Below are 18,337 nucleotides of genomic sequence, written 5' to 3'. Positions count from 1 at the left end.
CCTGTAAGGGGCCTACGCCCAAATTTTTCATAAAAGGCCGACCATGTGCGAACCCCCGCCGTATGGGGAAGGATGGCACTCACCCACTCGCGGATATCTTCGACAGATGGAGGGGGCAATTTCTCAGCTGCAGAGACATAACACGGTTTAGTACTGTAACAGAAAGCGGTCGGGTATCTCACTGACTAAAATGTAAGAAACTTACGCTCAAAGTTCCACTTCTTAGGGAACCCCGTTGGATCCGCCACAATGTGTTCGGTCCGCACATAGAAATAATTCTCGCAGAAACGCCGATTGGTCATGTCGTCCTTTTTCACCACCAGACTCTTCGACCCACGAGGACGTATGTGAATCATCGTGCCGCGAATGAGTTGAGGGGCGAGATATTAAGCATGTGATCCAAAATGATCTCACGACCAGCGAGTTCCGCAAACTTGAGCAACATAAGGAATAACTTGTATAGGTACGATGAAAGTTTGGCGGGGCATACCTCGTAAAAATGACAGAAATCTACCACCAGGAGAGGGAGAGGGAGTGTGTACCCAATAAGAAAGGGGTAGGCATAGAACATGCAGTACCCAGGGAGGTCGAAATGGACTATGTCGTTCCCTACCGCCGGCCGCATGTTAACGTAACTAGGAATTCCCCATCTAGCTTTCAACTCTACAATGTCTTCCTCTTTTATAACAGAGGGGACAGGTTCCGGCTCCACCCTGGCGCAATTGCAGAAGTCGGTCCATTATCTTCTAGGACGAGGCAAGATTTCGGTTACCAACGGGACCTCCTCATCTTCTACCACTTCTACTCCTCCGGTGGCCAGAACAACATTTTCCGGCGCCGGAATTGTGGCAGGGGGATTAGCGTGAGAAGAATCACCAGCCATTTCGTCAAGATGGTGTAGCAAAAAAATAATGGAAAGGAAGGATGAAAGTTTTCGGTCAACTAGGGGTGAATAAAAATTTGGAGTATCAAGAAGAAAGTATATTCGTGAAACTCTTTCTAGCAAAGGGCAAGGAAGTGTGTCAATCGAGTGATGTGTTCCTTCTATTTATAAGAGACATAAATTCCCCAAGCACGAAACCCAAGAGTCGCCAATCGAATCTGATAGGGCGCGAAACATTTTGATTCCCTAGGAACGTGTGTCATAATGCCGGCAACCATGAAACAACATTTCAATCCAAACGATGTTTCGATTCCGAAACTGCCGTAACGGTCCAAGGATAGTGAAAGAGCGCCGTCACCTCACTCAAAACCTAAGGAGCATAACTAAGGGATAAGTAGTCAGATTTCTCTCATATTTGTAACAATCATGATCCGTTTGTCTGGCCCGACATGGGACGACCCCGACAGACGGAGGGACTAACTGTATTGATCAAAATCTGACCACTGCGGTCAAGCTGACCAACATCCTATCCAAGTGACAAGGTATTGAAATACGACATGGTCCATTCTACATCCCGCACTTACGACATCCGTCGAGTCAGAAGAAATAACGTTTAGGGGACGACCAAGACAGATAGTGTGTGAGAGAGTCAGACCAAGTAAATAGCAAAGGTCCCATGACTATATATAGGAAAGGAAAACCTTCGGTTATGGGGGGGGGGGGGGGTTGGGGGCTTCTCCCTCTCTCCTTATTTCTCTCTTCTGCAATCTTCATAAGAAAAAGAAGAATGAAGCAGTCTCCAGAAAAACATGTAAAACAACCTCTCCATTGGTTAATGGGAGTCACAATGAAAGTTTCAATAAGATTGGTTACCTCTATTTCATCCTATGTACTATTTGTTCAATTAGCTCGTTGATCTGGAATTTATTATGTTTACCTAAAATTTACCCCTTACTTTCTTTAATTGATTTGTTCAAAAAGGCTCCAATACCTTTTGAGTCAAACAAGCTCATCATCTATTATGACCTAACTAATCCACCAACTAATTACTATCATTTTCTTTTGGACACATGGATCTTCTATTATTATTGCAGTTTGACGAATTATAATAGCTAGTAATTGTGTTATTAGCAGTTGATATTAAAATATCAGTTTATGATTTTAGGATAGCGTAATATGTAGTTTATTATAAAAATAATAATTTCGTGCCACTCTTATATATGTTCAGGACTATGATTTTTGATAATGATAATGAATGGTATCGACGAAGGTTATGCATACACAGGATTAACAAGTTTGTTTGTTTGGTACTTCTTGGGTATTTTTGATAGTTTTTAGAGCTAATGTGTATAAGTCACATTTCATGTTTTTTCAAAAAAAAAAAAAAAGTGAAATATATTTTGAAAAATTATGTCCAAACAAATTTTCTTTTTCAAACCAAACTTCATCCAAATCAAAATTTTTAAAACAAATTTGAGAATTTATGATCAAATGCTAGCTTCGATTGTGGGGTTTTAAATTTTGAAGTGCCAAAGACTAAACTTTTGATTTTCGAGTCTGAAAAGCACTACCAAAATTAAATATAAGACCCAAATATTAAAGTTAGGCTATGTAGAGCTAACTCCCGTCCTAAGATTTGAAGTTTAAACTGCAAAACTGAGATCTGAATTTATGTTTTGACAGTTCAGACTTCAGAGTCGAAACTAAAATTTAATTATAAGAAGGCTAAATTTTAAATACTTTATATATTTCAACTATTTTAAATATGGCTATTTGTGCACTTTGCCCCAATTCCTGGGTGGTAAATCGTAGGGTATTATCATTTTTAGTTCATACCAGAAAATATTTATATTTGGTAGCCAAAAAAATATATAAAATTTGTATAATTTTTTTTGTGTATATATATATATATATATAAATTATATATTTTTTGGGGCTATTATTTTTATAGCGGCTATACAATGTCATTTTTCCTAAATCGTACGGTTGTTAAGTGGAACCCGCAAGGGGGCAGGTGGACAAATAAACATTCTCAGGAATGCTATTTAGAGATTAGCCAATTATTTATTTTATTTTAAAATTTTAAATTAAAAATCTTAATTTCAGGATAATGCAGAATACTTGTGTTCCAAAAATTTGAATTGAAAAAATTAAAATTCAGGATACACTGACTAATTTTTAAATAGCATCCCTTTAGAATGGCTACCTGGTATCATTTCTACAAATGGACCTTTGCTCCCACTAACCAGTAACCACAACTTTTCGGAAAAAAAAAAAAAATAGCCAGATGGTAATTGAAAAGTAGCCACAGTTATAAAAGGAATCGAAACTTAGCCACTTTTTTCATGTAAAGATAAAATTTGAACAAAAATACCCTTAAAAATATGAAAAAATTCTAGCATAATATGTTGGAGTTCGAGCTTTTTATACATGAGATTCTAGCATAATGTGCTGGAATTTAATAATGTGCTGGAGTTCCAACACAATATGTTGGAAGTTTATTCGCAGGAGCTCCAAAATGCTGGAACTTTCCACGTCAGCTAGGATAATTTTGTTCAAATTTTATATCCGCATAAAATAATACTATCTTTTTATAACTTTGTAAATACTGATTATTTTTTAATTAACGATACAAAAATTTACTAGCCAATACTGTTTTCACCAACTTTTCATATTCTTGAGATCCAAAGGGAGAAAAAAAAAACAGAGTACACACTAGTAGGCACACACTTTCATTAACAACCCTCGTCACACTCACCCACCCACTCCTCAGCCGACACCATTTTGAAATATTCCTATATAACCAGAGTTTCATACGCATAGCTAATATTGCACTTACCTTAGATCTGAAATTTTTCCTCCGCTGCAGCAAAAAAATATATCAAAACAATGGAGTACGAGGGAATTCTTTTGGGCATGGGCAATCCATTACTCGACATCTCAGCTGTTGTAGATCAAGATTTCTTGAACAAGTAATTCTTTCTTATATTTCACATAACCCCAGATGCACAAATTCCCCATTTTAGCTACTTTTGCTGTTTTGAGCTGATTTTTGTTGTATCCTTTTAGTTTGATTTTATAGATCTCATTAATTTCTGATGCTTTATGTACATAGTGGCTATATATGTGTGTATGCATAATAGGTTATGTGTAGATTTGTCCATCTTTTTCTATTCTCAATGTAATCATTTTTTACTAGTGTCTTAAATTGGATATTAGTGTTTATATATGTAATTGTACTATGCTAGTGTTTAATAATTCAGAGGCCTAATGGCGGATTCAAGATTCTACCACAAGTCATTTGATTTATTGTACTTATTTAGTGACCTTTTTAACACATACAAGGTCTGAGCTAAAGCTACCGGGTCCGGATGGACCTGTAATTAACACCCTAAATCCGTCCCTCATAGCCTACAGTTGTGGCTCTAATATGCAGAGAGCGGGTGCTGTCATGCCCACATCCCTCCCTTTGTTATGTGTATAGCTGAGCAATTTCTTGTACATTTATAATAAACTAGCAGTGAATTTTAGCTCTAACGTGTGTTGGTTTTACTTGCAGCTTTGGGTTCTCTTTTTTTCTTTCATTGTATCAATTGAATGACCTGGTTTTTAACTTATAGGTATGACATCAAGCCAAACAATGCAATTCTTGCTGAGGAGAAGCACTTGCCTATGTAAGTGGTTTCTTTTTCGTCGTAGTTATTTGTATGTTTAAAATAAATCATTAGATTAATTATACATGTACTGAGTAAATTTACCGGATACTACAACTTCCAAAGACTTTATAGCTGCTAAACTTATCCTTTTGTTGCCGAACTTGTTTGATGAAATAATATTTTGTATTTACAATAAAATTTTTGGGCTTTTCTTTTTCACGCTCTTAAGTGTCTGGCTGGTGAGAATACATTATCTTAAATGAATACTTAATAGGAGTAGGTGTTATTTTGTGTAACATTTTCGACTTGCTATTTGAGCCTACAAAATTAGTGATTAGCCTATTGCTGTTGCTGGTTTGAGCTTTGAAAGAATAGTTATATATTTGGGGGCACAAACACTAAGTAAGAAAGGCTTCCAGAACATGTTCTGCTGAAGAAAAACATCAATTTTGTGCCTTTATTAAGGAAGCTGTTCGATTCTTTGAAATACTGAAAGAATTTTTGTATTCCAGGTATGATGAACTGGCATCCAAGAGCAATGTTGAATACATTGCTGGAGGTAATTAGCCCCTCCCTTGACTCATTGTTTGTATTAAATAATATTCTGCATTGAAGATACTAGGAACATTGATCACGTTGTCTTAATTCTACATTGCAGGTGCAACACAAAATTCTATCAGAGTGGCTCAGGTGTCTTGTCGTCATTGTTATAGTGGTTCTTGGCAATCTTACATGACCGTGTAGTGCAGAACAATAATTTTCCTTTGGCATTTGCAGTGGATGCTACCATTTTCAGGTGCAACAAGTTACATGGGCTCGATTGGAAAGGACAAGTTCGGGGAGAAAATGAAGAACAATGCAAAGGATGCTGGCGTCAATGTAGATTCTTAGTCCTTAATTTTCTCCTCTTAGTTTGACAATGCTTTTGTATTTTTCTTGCATTTTGGATTCATTAATACAATTATTGCTCATCATTTGCCTACATCTTCTATGCTTTGAACTTATACTTGTCTTTACCTATGATTAAAATAGGTTCATTACTATGAGGATGATGCTCCAACAGGGACTTGCGCTGTTTGTGTACTAGATGGCGAGAGGTTAGTTTAAAGCAATTTTGCATTTTGTTTAATACGGTTCTGGTGTAGAGTTTAGTCTTTCCTTTTCTAACCAAGGAGGGAAAGGAAGAGAAAAAAAGACATTCTTTTGTCTACATAATACAGGAAAAATATTTGTTTGCATTTCCACATGCTCTTTTTGTTAAAACTGATGATCTGGTTTTGATTCTGCAGGTCATTGGTAGCCAACTTATCAGCTGCAAACTGCTACAAGGTTGACCATTTGAAGCGACCAGAGAACTGGGCCTTGGGTAGGAATCACATTCCTGGTTTTATACAGCTTAGACCTCAGATAATCAGTCTATTTTAATTAACACATCTGTTTTTGGACAGTTGAGAAGGCCAAGTTTTACTACATTGCTGGATTCTTTCTCACTGTTTCCCCAGAATCTATTCAGCTTGTTGCTGAGCATGCCGCTGCCAATAACAAGGTACACACTTGACATTATTTATGTGTGACTGGTCTTTTTGCTAGTTTTTGCATGAAACAATCACGTAATGTAATATTCCACCCGTGCTGCAGATCTTCTCGATGAACCTTTCAGCACCATTCATCTGCGAGTTCTTCAGGGATCCCCAAGAGAAAGCCTTGCCGTAAGACAAATGCCCTACCTCGTCAAGGTAACTGAAGGTAGAAAGATACTGATCTAAGGGTTGGCTTTTCTGTTTTAGGTATATGGACTTTGTATTTGGAAATGAGACCGAAGCAAGAACCTTCTCAAAAGTACATGGATGGGAGGTAATGGATGCTTAGCTTAAAGGTTTCTCACGTTGATGTTGACTTTGTGGTACATGGCTAACTTGTTGATTTGATGACTAGACTGATAATGTTGAAGAAATAGCTCTGAAAATCTCTGAATGGCCAAAGGCATCTGAAACACACAAAAGGATCACTGTTATTACACAAGGTGCTGATCCTGTTGTTGTTGCTGAGAATGGGAAGGTGAAGTTGTTCCCTGTAATACCGTTGCCAAAAGAGAAACTTGTTGACACCAATGGTGCTGGTATGTGGTCTATGATTGTTCCTGTTTCTTTTTCGATAAAGTTAAAATTATGATCACCAATCTTAATTAAGTGGTATTCAATAGGTTTCCTCTTCTGATATTGATAAAATCATACCCAATTGACTCAGTTAATCAGCCTTTCTTTTGCATAGAACATAATACGAACCAAAGCATGTAAGATCCAGAATTCTAACCTTTGAGCAGTTAATGTGACATTATAAAGATTCACTGCAATCTTTTCAACACTTTTTTCTATTAATTCGTCTGAAACTTTCAGCCGTTTTTGTCCGGGGTCTTTTTGAAATATTGCAAATAATTTTTCCAAAATGCTTTTATTTAAGTTTTATTAAAAAGATTTTGCAAAATATTTTCAGACTATTTTCCGAAGAAGTGGTTTTGAGGGTGTTTTCCAAAGAAAAGTTCTTCTCCCACTCACACAACACTTACAGATCTTCAAGAATACTATAACTAACCAAACATGTTTCTTTTGCACAAACTTTGCTCCGGAAATCTTTCAAAGAAAAATGCTTTTTCAAGAAGTTCAAACTTCTTCCAAAGTCATATTCTGAAGAAGTGTATATTTTCGATAGTTAATGGGAAATTGTATATAAGGTGAGAATATCGCACAATCTTGAACATGGTTAATGGGAAGTTCCCATCTACCAAAGCCTCCTATGCTGGTGGGAGGTAGTAGGTACCCGGTGGTATAGTCGAGTGCGCGCAAATGCAAGCTGGCCTAAATACTAATGTCGTAGAAAGCTCAAAAATTTTAAAATCTACTAGTTTTATGTGGTCTCGTAGAATTTCCTTTTAGTGTTCCCCTCTAACCTTATACTTGAGATATTCTTTTATGATAGGCAATGTAAATGTTATTCACATTCCAGCACCAGCTTGGTTCCTTTTCTAGATATCAAAAACAGCAAAAGCGTACTTCCTTCTTCCTATTATATAATTTCGTTCCACGCATAGAGTTTGTTCCAAATGTTAGGCATCACCTAGTTGGGATAAAACTCTTTTACCAAAACCTGGAAGTGAACTACCATGGTCCATTGTATTACTGTAACTCTGTTCTAATTCTAATCCATGAACTGTGTTTAGTCTTTCATGTACATTAGGCTGGTCATTTAACATGTCTATTCTTACTTTGATAGGGGATGCATTTGTTGGGGGTTTCTTGTCACAATTGGTTCAAGGAAAACCTGTTGAAGATTGTGTAAGAGCAGGATGTTACGCGTCAAATGTTATCATCCAAAGGTCGGGTTGCACATACCCTGAGAAACCAGATTTTGCATAAGATAAGTTCTTATTCTTGGTTTCTAGTGTTATCTTGACAGAACATATTCGACTTCTAGTATTTAGTACTTGGTCGAGTAATTCCAATTGTTGGGCTATTGTTCCCAAAATTCTACCCATGTTGTGAGGAATTTTGATTGCCTTTTCATCATTTGAGATTTGAGAATAATATTGTACTAGAAAATTTAAAATAATTCTTCCAATTTCTGGGCTATTGTTCCCATATTTCTAGCGTGTTGTAAGGAATTTTGACTGTTTTTTCATGTCATTCGAGAATAACATTGTATTAGGAAAATAGAAATGTGTCTTTTCCCAATTTGTTTTGTTTCGTACTTTTAAATCATAAATTTTAGAATGGGATGGGATTTTGCTTTGTTATTTCTACTTGTCTTTCTAAATCTTATTTTGAAATTCATTGTACTCTGTAATTTAGTGGCAAAATCGAATATGCATATGACGTAGTGAAGCGTTGATCTATTGTGGTAAAGTTTTGTAAGAAAAATTCATAACAAATAGTAATACATCACACGTAATAATTTTTCTTGGTCCATTAAGATAAAATGATGTTATTATAGATTTAAAAGATGTTATTAGAAAAAATTTGAAGCAATTCTTTTACCAAAACTCTTGAGTTTGTTGTGGATGAAAGTTGGACATTGAGGTTGGTTTTCTCTCCTTTAGTGGGAGAATCAACTCAAAGGGAATGTTAATAGAGGCCTTGCTTTAGGTCGGTGCCCAAAATAATGAGGCCCCAAAAATTTTAATTGTAAATTTTATCATTTTATAATTTTTTTTTCTCCGTAGACAAGTTCTAATGTTTGTAGAATTTTTATTTTAAAAGTACATTATTTTATATTTTAAAAAAAGAAGAAGAAATGAAGACAACCTACTTATTAAAATTAGAAATATTGTCAACGCTGAATTAAACTATTCTAATCTTCATATTAGTAAATGAAGTTTTTTACAACAAAATCTAAGGTAATACATTGCAAACACATGATTAACATCTTATCAATTTGAATTAACCTTTATCAATATAAATAATAATATTACTCTGTGAAATTAAAACTTTATATCTTGTAAGAATACTATTAAAAGAATACTACGCTATAAATAATACTTGGGATAATTTTTGCAACTTGTGTACGTGTGTCTATATATACTAATATATATACATTAATGTTTAAGGCCTTTTATTAAAATTTAAATTTTATTGAGACGCCCTTATGCCTACCCGTGAACGTGACTGAATGCCTTTGATTTTAGATGAATGCAGTCAATTTAGGAATGTTAGTGTTTAAATTAGCGGATGGAATTTTGAACTGAAATTATATTGCATGTTAGCGTCTTTGCATTTGGAAATTACAATCGCAATTTTTTCTAGTAACACGTTGCTTTTCCAAGGTCTTCAATTAAAATATACTTGTTGGGTGTGGGGGAGGGCCGTCATTTAGGGTATTGGAGACCAAATAGGAGATTTAATTTTTTTTAGGATTTCAACAATCTCGTGGTCCTTTTTTAAGAGTGAGCTGGAGCAATAGAGCTTGACATGAGCGATGGTATCAAAATGCTTGACACACTTTCTTCCTAGATTTCATCGGCAGAGTTCATATCTGAGGAGAAGAAAATCTAATTTAAATTAAAACAAAATTACAACAAAAAAGATGAATGACAGTGTATTTGTTTAGAAAAAGTGGATGATAATAACTACAACAATGAATCGGATATGGACAAATAGAGCAATAATTAAATACAATTGGTGGACAATTTGGTAGGCAACATTCTCCTATAAAGATTTGAACGATATGTGTATACGGGTAAAATCGGGGATAATGCATACATTGATTTCCTCGTGAAGAGAACGGAAGAAAGGAACGGACGCACGAGAATGAAATCAAGGCCGGGAGCCCTTCGTATCGAGATCCACGAAAGGTGTACTCATTATCGGGTATGATAAAGCGACGCACCCCGGACCCAGAACGAGTTCTAAGGCCTCGGGAAATACGGTAAACGGTTACACACGACAGATAGAGGGCCGTGATATTCACACCTAACCAGATGTCACAGCGCAGATCTCACTCGACGTCGGTTATGAATCAGTAATTAACGAGAAAAGAAGATTTTTACCTTTTTAGACTTATACTAGGATGAAACTCTCCTACTATATAAAGGGGAAGTTTTTCTTTTGTAACACACATTGTAACAAGCGAATCAAAGCAATACAAGTTTATTTCTATGCCTTTTAACTATTGCTAAAGCTCTTATTTAACTGTTTTGTTCTTCATTCACAACCGAGCTCGAACCAAGGGTCCAATCGAGGACGAGGTCATTGTTCAATCTAAGTTCGGGCTAGGCCATAACATTACAACTAGTTTAATCGTTTATTTTGTCTTTAACTCATTTATCTAGTACTCTTGATTATTTGTATTAAATTGAACCACATATCCTTAAAACCGCGTACAAATTTAATTGTTATCCTATTTAAGGGTAAACAGTTTGGCGCCCACCGTGGGGCTAAGGATAATAGTGGTAATTTGATACAAATCTCCATAACACATCCTATTTTACGCTTGTTCATTAAAGTCTTAATTTCAGGTCAATAAAAAAAAGTCGAACTCTCAGTCTGCCCACTTGAACGTTGATGCTAAGTCTGACCATCATGGCGAAAATAATGATTTGGTGCCTAGCAACGAGGTGCCTCCTGCTGATTCCAACGATGTCCCAGTTGCCGATCCGATCGATGCTAACTCACATGTGGGCATCGATGTCAATTTGCCGACTAATCCCGAAAACAGCATTCGCGGGGGACCCCAACAGCTCGAGAAGCACCCGAAGGCGAAAATGATGGGGTAAGCCTACGGTTAATCTTCGAAATGTTGCAAGCTCCACAAGCGGCAATAGCACAGCTACAAAATCAAAGCCACGCCCCCAAGAGGGTCGAGCCCGAACAATCCTGGGAAAGCACCTGAAGAAAGGAATAAATCACCGAGAGACCAGGTGAAGACGAGCCCAGGGTCAATCCCGAGATAATGAAAACTCTTGAAGCATTGACGAAGTGAGTGGAGTCAGGCGAGAAGAAAATTGAGGCTAACGACAATAAGGTGGAAACATATAATTCCAGAGTCGATCAAATCATGGGAGCACCCCCGATATTGAAGGGGCCAGATTCTAAAAAATTTATCCAGAATCCTTTTCCTCCAAGCGCAGCACCGAAGCCGATCCCAAATAGGTTTCGTATGCTCTATATCCCCAAATATAACGTAACCACAGATCCAAACGAGCACGTGACCTCCAATACATGCACAATCAAGGGGAACGACTTAGAAGACGATAAAATCGAGTCGGTGCTACTGAAGAATTTTGGGGAGATATTGTCCAAAGGACAATAATATGGTATCACAACTTACCCCCAAATTACATTGACTCATTTGCTATGCTTGCACATGCTTTCGTAAATGCCCATGCGACGCCATCAAGTTCGAAACCAGAAAGTCAGACTTTTTCAAGGTTAAACAAAGAGACAACGAGATGCTCAGGGAGTTCGTGTCAAGGTTCCAGATAGAACGGATGGACTTGCTCCCGATTGCAGATGATTGGTTCGTTCAGGCATTCACTTAGGGGCTTAACCTCCAAAGTTCCTTGGCCTCTCAATAGCTAAAATAAAATTTGGTAAAGTACCTGGCGGTGACCTAGGCTGATATCCACAACAGGTACCAATCAAAGATCAGGATCGATGACGACCAACTTGGAGCTCCTTCTAGGTCTATTTACCCCATCAGGGCCAATGATAGGTCTAAGAGAGCCGTTGATCATGATTCAAGACCGGTCCGAGATCGATACCAACTATACAACGCGGACCGAAGAGGAAATGGGTCCGGGCATCACCCCACAAGGAACGAGAAAAGAGGCTATCGAGGGCGTACTAGTTGAGGTTTGATGAGCAAAAATGGTTTCGACAGGCCACTCTGGGGTACGGAAGCACCGAGATTATCAGAGTATAACTTCAATATTGATACTGTCGGCATTGTGTTAGGCGTCAGGAACATCAAAAAGACCAAGTGGCCCCGACCATTGCAGTCCAACCCTACCCAAAAGATACTAACTTGATGTGTAAGTATCGTGATACTCATGGTCACATGACCGAGGATTGCCGGTAGTTGAGAGAAGAAGTTGACCGATTATTCAACAACGGGAACCTCCGAGAATTTCTTAGTGATCAAGCCAAAAACCACTTCAAGAATAAGGACACCAACAAACTGGTTGAACAAGAGGAGCCTTAGCACATCATCAACATGATCATCAGAGTAGTCGATGTCCCCAAGGACCTATGGTAAGCGCACTAAAGTATCTATCACAAGGGAAAAACACACCCAAGATTATGTCTCGGAGGGAACCATTTCGTTTAGTGATGAGGATGCTGAGGGCATCGTACTGCCTTACAATAATGCACTGGTAATATCCATACTTATCAATAAATCTCGAGTTAAATGTATGTTAATTGATCTAGGTAGCTTGGCCAAAATCATTAGATCAAGGGTCGTAGAGCAATTGGGGTTACAAGACCAAATAGTGCCGGCAATCTGGGTGTTGAACGGATTTAACATGGCATGTAAGACCATTAAAGGGGAGATAACCTTTCCATTAAACACTGTCATGACGATCCAAGAAATAAAATTCTACGTGATCGAGGGGGACATGAGGTATAACGCTCTATTCGGAAGGTCGTGGGTTCATAATATGAGGGCGGTAAACTCGACCTTGCACCAGGCGTTGAAATTCCTCACACCGAGGGGAAGTCAAGACAGTCTATGGAGAACAGCTGGCCGCAAAGGAGATATTCGTTGTTGAAGAGGTAATCCCGATACCCATGATTTCGACATCAAGGAACGCGGAACCGGCCAGAAAGAAGAAATTAAATTGCAATCACTGATGCCGGCCTCGACTGAATTGGAGGAACGAGAAGCAGACGAGGAGGACGATTATGGTGTCCCTTGATCATTCATAGCTTCTGATGACGCTAACGCCACCAAATCAACAGTTGAAGAGTTGGAGCAAGTCGTATTAATCGAACACCTACCAAACCGAAAGGTATGCCTGGGCACGGGGTTAACCCCCGAGCTCAAGAAAAAACTCATTAATTTTCTTAATGAGTTTCTCTTGGTCCCATCTTAGGCATCTGGTTGAACCCGAAGTTCCATCCGATCAAGCAGAAAAGGAGGCCATAGTCTGAGATCAAACATGCATTCATCAGGTATGAGGTATCCAAATTTCTTAAAATAGGATCCATCCGGGAAGTTAAATACCCGGACTGGTTAGCTAACGTAATGGTAGTGCCTAAACAAGGGAATAAGCTATCCATTCGGGAAGTTAAATACCCAGACCGGTTAGCTAACGTAATGGTAGTGCCTAAAAAAGGGAATAAGCTAAGAATGTGTGTAGATTATAAAGACCTAAACAAGGCATGCCCTAAAGATTCTTTCCCTTTGCCTAACATTGATCGAATGATCGACGCGATGGCCGGGCACGATATATGTAACTTTCTCTATGCCTACTTCGGGTACAACCAAATTCGGATAGACCCGGACGATTAAGAAAAGACTTCTTTTATCACTAAATTCGGCACCTACTGTTATAACGTGATGCCGTTTGGATTAAAGAACACCAATTCCACCTACCAATGCCTAGTAAACCAGATGTTCGAAGAACAAATAGAGAAATTAATGAAAGTTTATATTGATGATATGTTGGTCACGTCTCTGCGAGCAGAGAACCATTTTACATTTGTAGGAGACCTTCGACATACTTAAGAAATACAGCATGAAGCTAAACCCAGAGAAGTGCGCATTCGGGGTCGGATCGGGAAAATTCCTCAGGTTCATGGTATCCAATCGGGGGATCGAGATCAACCCCGACAAACTAAATGCCATAGAGGACATAACCATAGTGGATAATCGTTCAAAGACTGACTAGGCGTATAACTGCCTTAGGCCGGTTTATCTCAAGGTCTTCGGATAAGAGCCATCAATTCTTCTCACTATTAAAGAAGAAGAATAACTTTTCCTGGACCCCGGAATGCCAGCAAGCTTTGGAAGAACTCAAATGGTATCTGTCGAGTCCCCCTGTTGCACACTCCGAAGGCAGACAAACAGTTGTACCTCTACTTGGCGGTCTCCGAGGTGGAAGCAAGTGCTGTCTTAATCCGGGAGGAAGAAGGCACGCAATTTCCTATGTTAGTAGAACTCTAGATGAGGTTGAATCAGGTATCCTCACCTGGAGAAATTGGCGTTCGCTTTTCTAAGCGCTTCCAGGAAGCTCTAAGTCGTACTTAAAATGCTGACATATGCGCCGTGACCTCTTACCTGCTAAGGAATATCATGCACAATCTCGAGCTCTCGGGCTGGTAGGACAAATGGGTAGTGAAAATTAGCGGGTATGATATTGAGTATCAAACCTGAACCGCCATAAAATCTCCAGATCTTGGCAGACTTCGTGGCCGAATTTACGCCGACCATAATACCCAAAGTCGAAAGGGAGCTACTACTAACCTCGAGGACTACTTTCGGAATCGGGACCCTCTTTACGGATGGTGCCTCCAACGTGAAGGGGTCCGGGCTCGGTATCGTATTAAAACCACATACGGGAAATATAATCAGACAGTATATTAGAACTGTGAAATTGACTAACAATGAAGCCGAGTATGAGGCCATGATTGTAGGTCTAGAGTTAGCTAAAATCCTTGGAGCCGAGGTGATCGAAGCTAAGTGCGACTCCCTCCTCGTGGTAAATCAAGTTAATGGAACGTTAGAATTAAAAGAAGAACAAATGCGGAGGTACTTCAACAAATTATAGGTAACCCTACACCAATTCAAGGAATGAAACCTACAACATGTACCCCGAGATCAAAATAGCAAGGCTGATGCACTGGCTAACTTGGGTTCGTCGGTCGATTTTGATGTGTTCAGCTTGGGAGCAGTGGTGAAACTAATGAATTTGGTGATAGAAGAAGGCCACGCTGAAGTAAACTCAACAAGTTTAACTTGGGATTGGAGAAACAAATACATATAATACTTGAAGATAGGAAAGTTGCCTTCGGATCCCAAAGAATCGAGAGCCCTACGCACCAATGCTGCCAGATTTAGCTTGGTCGAATGGGCATTTTTCAAGAGGACCTTCTTTGGCCCACTATCCATATGTTTAGGACCGGGAGAGACCGAATACGCCATGAAAAAAGTTCACGAAGGCACTTGCGGGAACCATTCGGCGGCATAATTCTTGTTTCGGAAACTAATCAGGGCCGGCTACTACTGGACCAAAATGGAGAAGGATGTAAAAGACTTCACACGAAAATGAGATGAATGCCAAAGACACGCCCCGACGATCCATCAACCGGGAGAAATATTCCGCTTGGTCCTATCCACGTGGCCATTTATGAAGTGGGGAATGGACATCGTCGGTCCCCTATCATGGGCACCCGGTAAAGCTCAATTCATACTATTCATGGCAGATTATTTTTCCAAGTGGGTTGAGGCTCAAGCGTTCGTAAAGGTCCGAGAGAAAGAAGTCATTGACTTCATCTGGGATCACATAATGTGTCAATTTGGGATACCGACCAAGATAGTTTGCAACAACGGAAAACAATTCATCGGAAGCAAGGTGAGCAAGTTTTTTGAAGATCACAAGATCAAGAAGATACTATCACCGCCTCATTACCCTAGTGGGAATGGGCAAGCAAAATCAACGAACAAGACTATTCTCCAGAACCTGAAAAAGAGGTTGACCGATTCGAATGGAAAATGGAAGGAGATCTGCCCGAGTCCTGTAGGCATACTGTACGACTTTGAAATCAAGCACCAGGGCCACCCCGTTTTCTTTAGTCTACGGAGCTGAAGCCTTAATACCAATCGAGATGGGGGAACCGAGCCTCATATTCCAGTATGCTACCAAAAAGTCAAACAGCGAGGCCATGATCACGAGCCTGGAAATATTGGATGAAAGGCCGGAGGCCGCCATGGCCGATTAGCCGCCTAGAAGCAGTGAATAGAAAGATACTACAACCAAAGATCCAACCTCCGACATTTTCAAATCGGGGACTTTGTATTAAGAAGGGTAACACTACACACCAAGAACCCGAATGAGGGGAAATTGGCCCAGAATTGGGAAGGACTGTATCGAGTCGTCGAAATAACCGGCAAAGGTTCATATAAACTCAAAGTGGGAAATGAGTACAACTACCGAACAATTGGAACGTGACACACTTAAAGCGGTACTACTGCTAAGCTACAAACTCAATTCCTTTTTAATTTTGTTATAAGTCGGACTAACGTATGCAGGAAATCAGCCAAGGACGGATGTGGCTATTATGTCTGAAAGCACGTATTGCACTCTTTTTTTCTTAAACCGATTTTGTCCTGAAATGGGTTTTTCAGCAAGGTGTTTAACGAGGCAACAGTAAAACGTGCTACCTTAGATTTGAAGACTGGTTCTAAATTAGAATCAGTGATCATTGGTATTAAATCAACAGTATCTGAGTCCTCACTAGTTCGACCTCGAATACTGGGGTCCATTACCCTTGGATTTAGATCGTTAGCAAGAGAAAATTTTATGCGTCAAAAGCTAGCCATGGCACAAGGTTTTTTGTGCCTTCAATTATGTATATTACATATCAAAACAATGAAAGAAATTTCTACTTACCTTACACTTTATTACTACACATGTTTTGCTTCATCGATCTTGGATACTAAAGCCGACGGGCTACCCCTACTCGGGGACTGTCAAGCTTACGGGATACCCCCACTAGGGGACTATCGTCTAATGAAAATTCGAAAACCCCGAGCTACCGTATCCTGGAGGCACCAAGCCTATTAGGCAGTGCCCGAATATGAAAGGCTATAGCCACCCTAAAAATGGCTCGGAGACGTCCAAAGTTCGTAACCAGAAAGTAATACCCTTGCGAAAAATCAAAACCTATTTAAAGGTTAGCCTCGGCAAAAACATCATCTAAAGATTATACTTGAGCATCTTAAAGGCCTTCGATTTTACCGAAGATTCGAAGCCACAAATAACCCGAAGTTGCATCGACACCGGGCTTCGGAACTCCGAAAAATAAATGCTCTAGAACTACATCTGGTTTTATGCTAAGGCATTAAAAAACAATACGCAAATAGAAAATTGCAAATAGATGCTGAAAAAATAAAGACACGATATTGCTGAAAAGGGGAAAATTTTAAATATATTTACAAAGGCACGATAGAACGACCTCAAAATAAACAAAAACAAATAAGTAAAAATTGAAAAAGAACAAGAACTAAGGCATCTATGCCTAGTCTTCACCGGGGCCCGACTCGTCGCCAGAACCGTCGGAGAACTCGGAACCCTTGGAACCCTCGGAGCCTTCGGGATCCTCAAGCTCGTAGAGCTCCTTTCCTCAACCTCGACTTTCCTGGCTTCATCAATCTCGGTCGATAGGTCAAAACCTCGAGCATGGATCTCTTTGAGGATCTCTCTCTGGGATAACCGCTTTATGTACTCGGTCTTCGTCTTTAAGCGGGTCTCGGCTACCACCACGTTAGCCTTATGTTAGGCCACCATTTCCTCGGAGTCAGTAGAGTTTGTATCCAATTTGGAATCAGTGAGGCATATTCTTTTCCGGGAGTATCTCGTTCCGTGACGGTCGAGCTCAGCTGTGCACAGAGATCGTCATTTAGCTGAGACCACTTATCGTCTTTGTCCTTCGCCACCCGAAGTTATTTCACGACCCATGTCAGCTCTGCTTTCGCAACTTCCTTCTTCGAATCCAACATGTCCATCTTGCCCTTCCACACTTCAATCGTGGCCTTGACCTCATCCATCTCAGCTAGAAGCTGATCGATTAGGTTTATCTTCTCTTGGGCCTGCTAAGTTATGTTGTTAGTCACCACGACTAGCTGCTCGTTTTTAGCCTAAAATTTTTTTACCTTCTTAACCAGGTCTGCGTGTTCCCGCTCTAAGGTCTAGGCCTCCTTCTAAGCTTTATCCAGCTCGGCTTGGAGAATTAGGAGGTTTTTGAGGGCCTCTTCCTATTGCTCACTAAGAGCCCTGTACATATCCTTCTTTCAAATCTGCTCTTTGAGCTCGAACTCGAGCTCGCTAATCTCCAAGCGGTACCGGAGGAAGCTTTCATGGTGAAGCACTGAAGCCTAAAAAATAACGAAGTTAGTAGAGGACATCAAAAACCAAAGTGAGATCCACAAAGGGGTACAAGGGACTAGCGCTTTACCTGGTTCAACGCCTGTTGCGCCTCGTTGAAGAGGATCGACTTGCCCACTTCGTTTATCTTTTCCTGGTCCTCCTTGCTCACTGAGCATCGAAGGTAGCTGATTACGCCCACCGGAGAAAACAGGACTCGGG

General features: G+C 39.6%; 2 protein-coding genes across 2 annotated transcripts; both read left to right on the top strand.

Annotated features, from left to right (window-relative positions):
• Nucleotides 1-3,731: 3,731 nt before the first annotated feature.
• Nucleotides 3,732-8,266, top strand: LOC107790330 (adenosine kinase 2-like). Its single transcript, NM_001325494.1, has 12 exons — nt 3,732-3,855; nt 4,504-4,557; nt 5,052-5,098; nt 5,198-5,229; nt 5,317-5,418; nt 5,572-5,636; nt 5,829-5,905; nt 5,988-6,085; nt 6,178-6,248; nt 6,327-6,393; nt 6,475-6,658; nt 7,810-8,266. Exons 1-12 carry the CDS (start codon nt 3,773-3,775, stop codon nt 7,950-7,952), a joined length of 1,023 nt encoding a protein of 340 aa, NP_001312423.1. The 5' UTR covers nt 3,732-3,772; the 3' UTR covers nt 7,953-8,266.
• A 7,182-nt stretch (nt 8,267-15,448) lies between these two features.
• Nucleotides 15,449-17,996, top strand: LOC142165002 (uncharacterized). The gene is made up of 3 exons (XM_075223655.1): nt 15,449-15,780; nt 16,378-16,580; nt 17,917-17,996. Exons 1-3 carry the CDS (start codon nt 15,449-15,451, stop codon nt 17,994-17,996), a joined length of 615 nt encoding a protein of 204 aa, XP_075079756.1.
• Nucleotides 17,997-18,337: the final 341 nt, after the last annotated feature.

Source organism: Nicotiana tabacum, chromosome 10 (assembly GCF_000715075.1).
Source record: "Nicotiana tabacum cultivar K326 chromosome 10, ASM71507v2, whole genome shotgun sequence".
NCBI classification, from domain to species: Eukaryota; Viridiplantae; Streptophyta; class Magnoliopsida; order Solanales; family Solanaceae; genus Nicotiana; species Nicotiana tabacum.
This window is presented reverse-complemented; position numbering and strand designations above follow the sequence as displayed.

Bases quoted from the DNA above. Each gene is read 5' to 3' on its own strand.
- LOC142165002 (XM_075223655.1), top strand. From the start codon at position 15,449: ATGGCAGATTATTTTTCCAAGTGGGTTGAGGCTCAAGCGTTCGTAAAG. The intron at 15,781-16,377 runs GTACGACTTTGA...TGGGTTTTTCAG, and splicing joins CCGAGTCCTGTAGGCATACT to CAAGGTGTTTAACGAGGCAA. The intron at 16,581-17,916 runs GTTTTTTGTGCC...CTTCTTAACCAG, and splicing joins AAAGCTAGCCATGGCACAAG to GTCTGCGTGTTCCCGCTCTA.
- LOC107790330 (NM_001325494.1), top strand. From the start codon at position 3,773: ATGGAGTACGAGGGAATTCTTTTGGGCATGGGCAATCCATTACTCGAC. The intron at 5,099-5,197 runs GTAATTAGCCCC...TCTACATTGCAG, and splicing joins TGTTGAATACATTGCTGGAG to GTGCAACACAAAATTCTATC. The intron at 6,394-6,474 runs GTAATGGATGCT...TTTGATGACTAG, and splicing joins CAAAAGTACATGGATGGGAG to ACTGATAATGTTGAAGAAAT.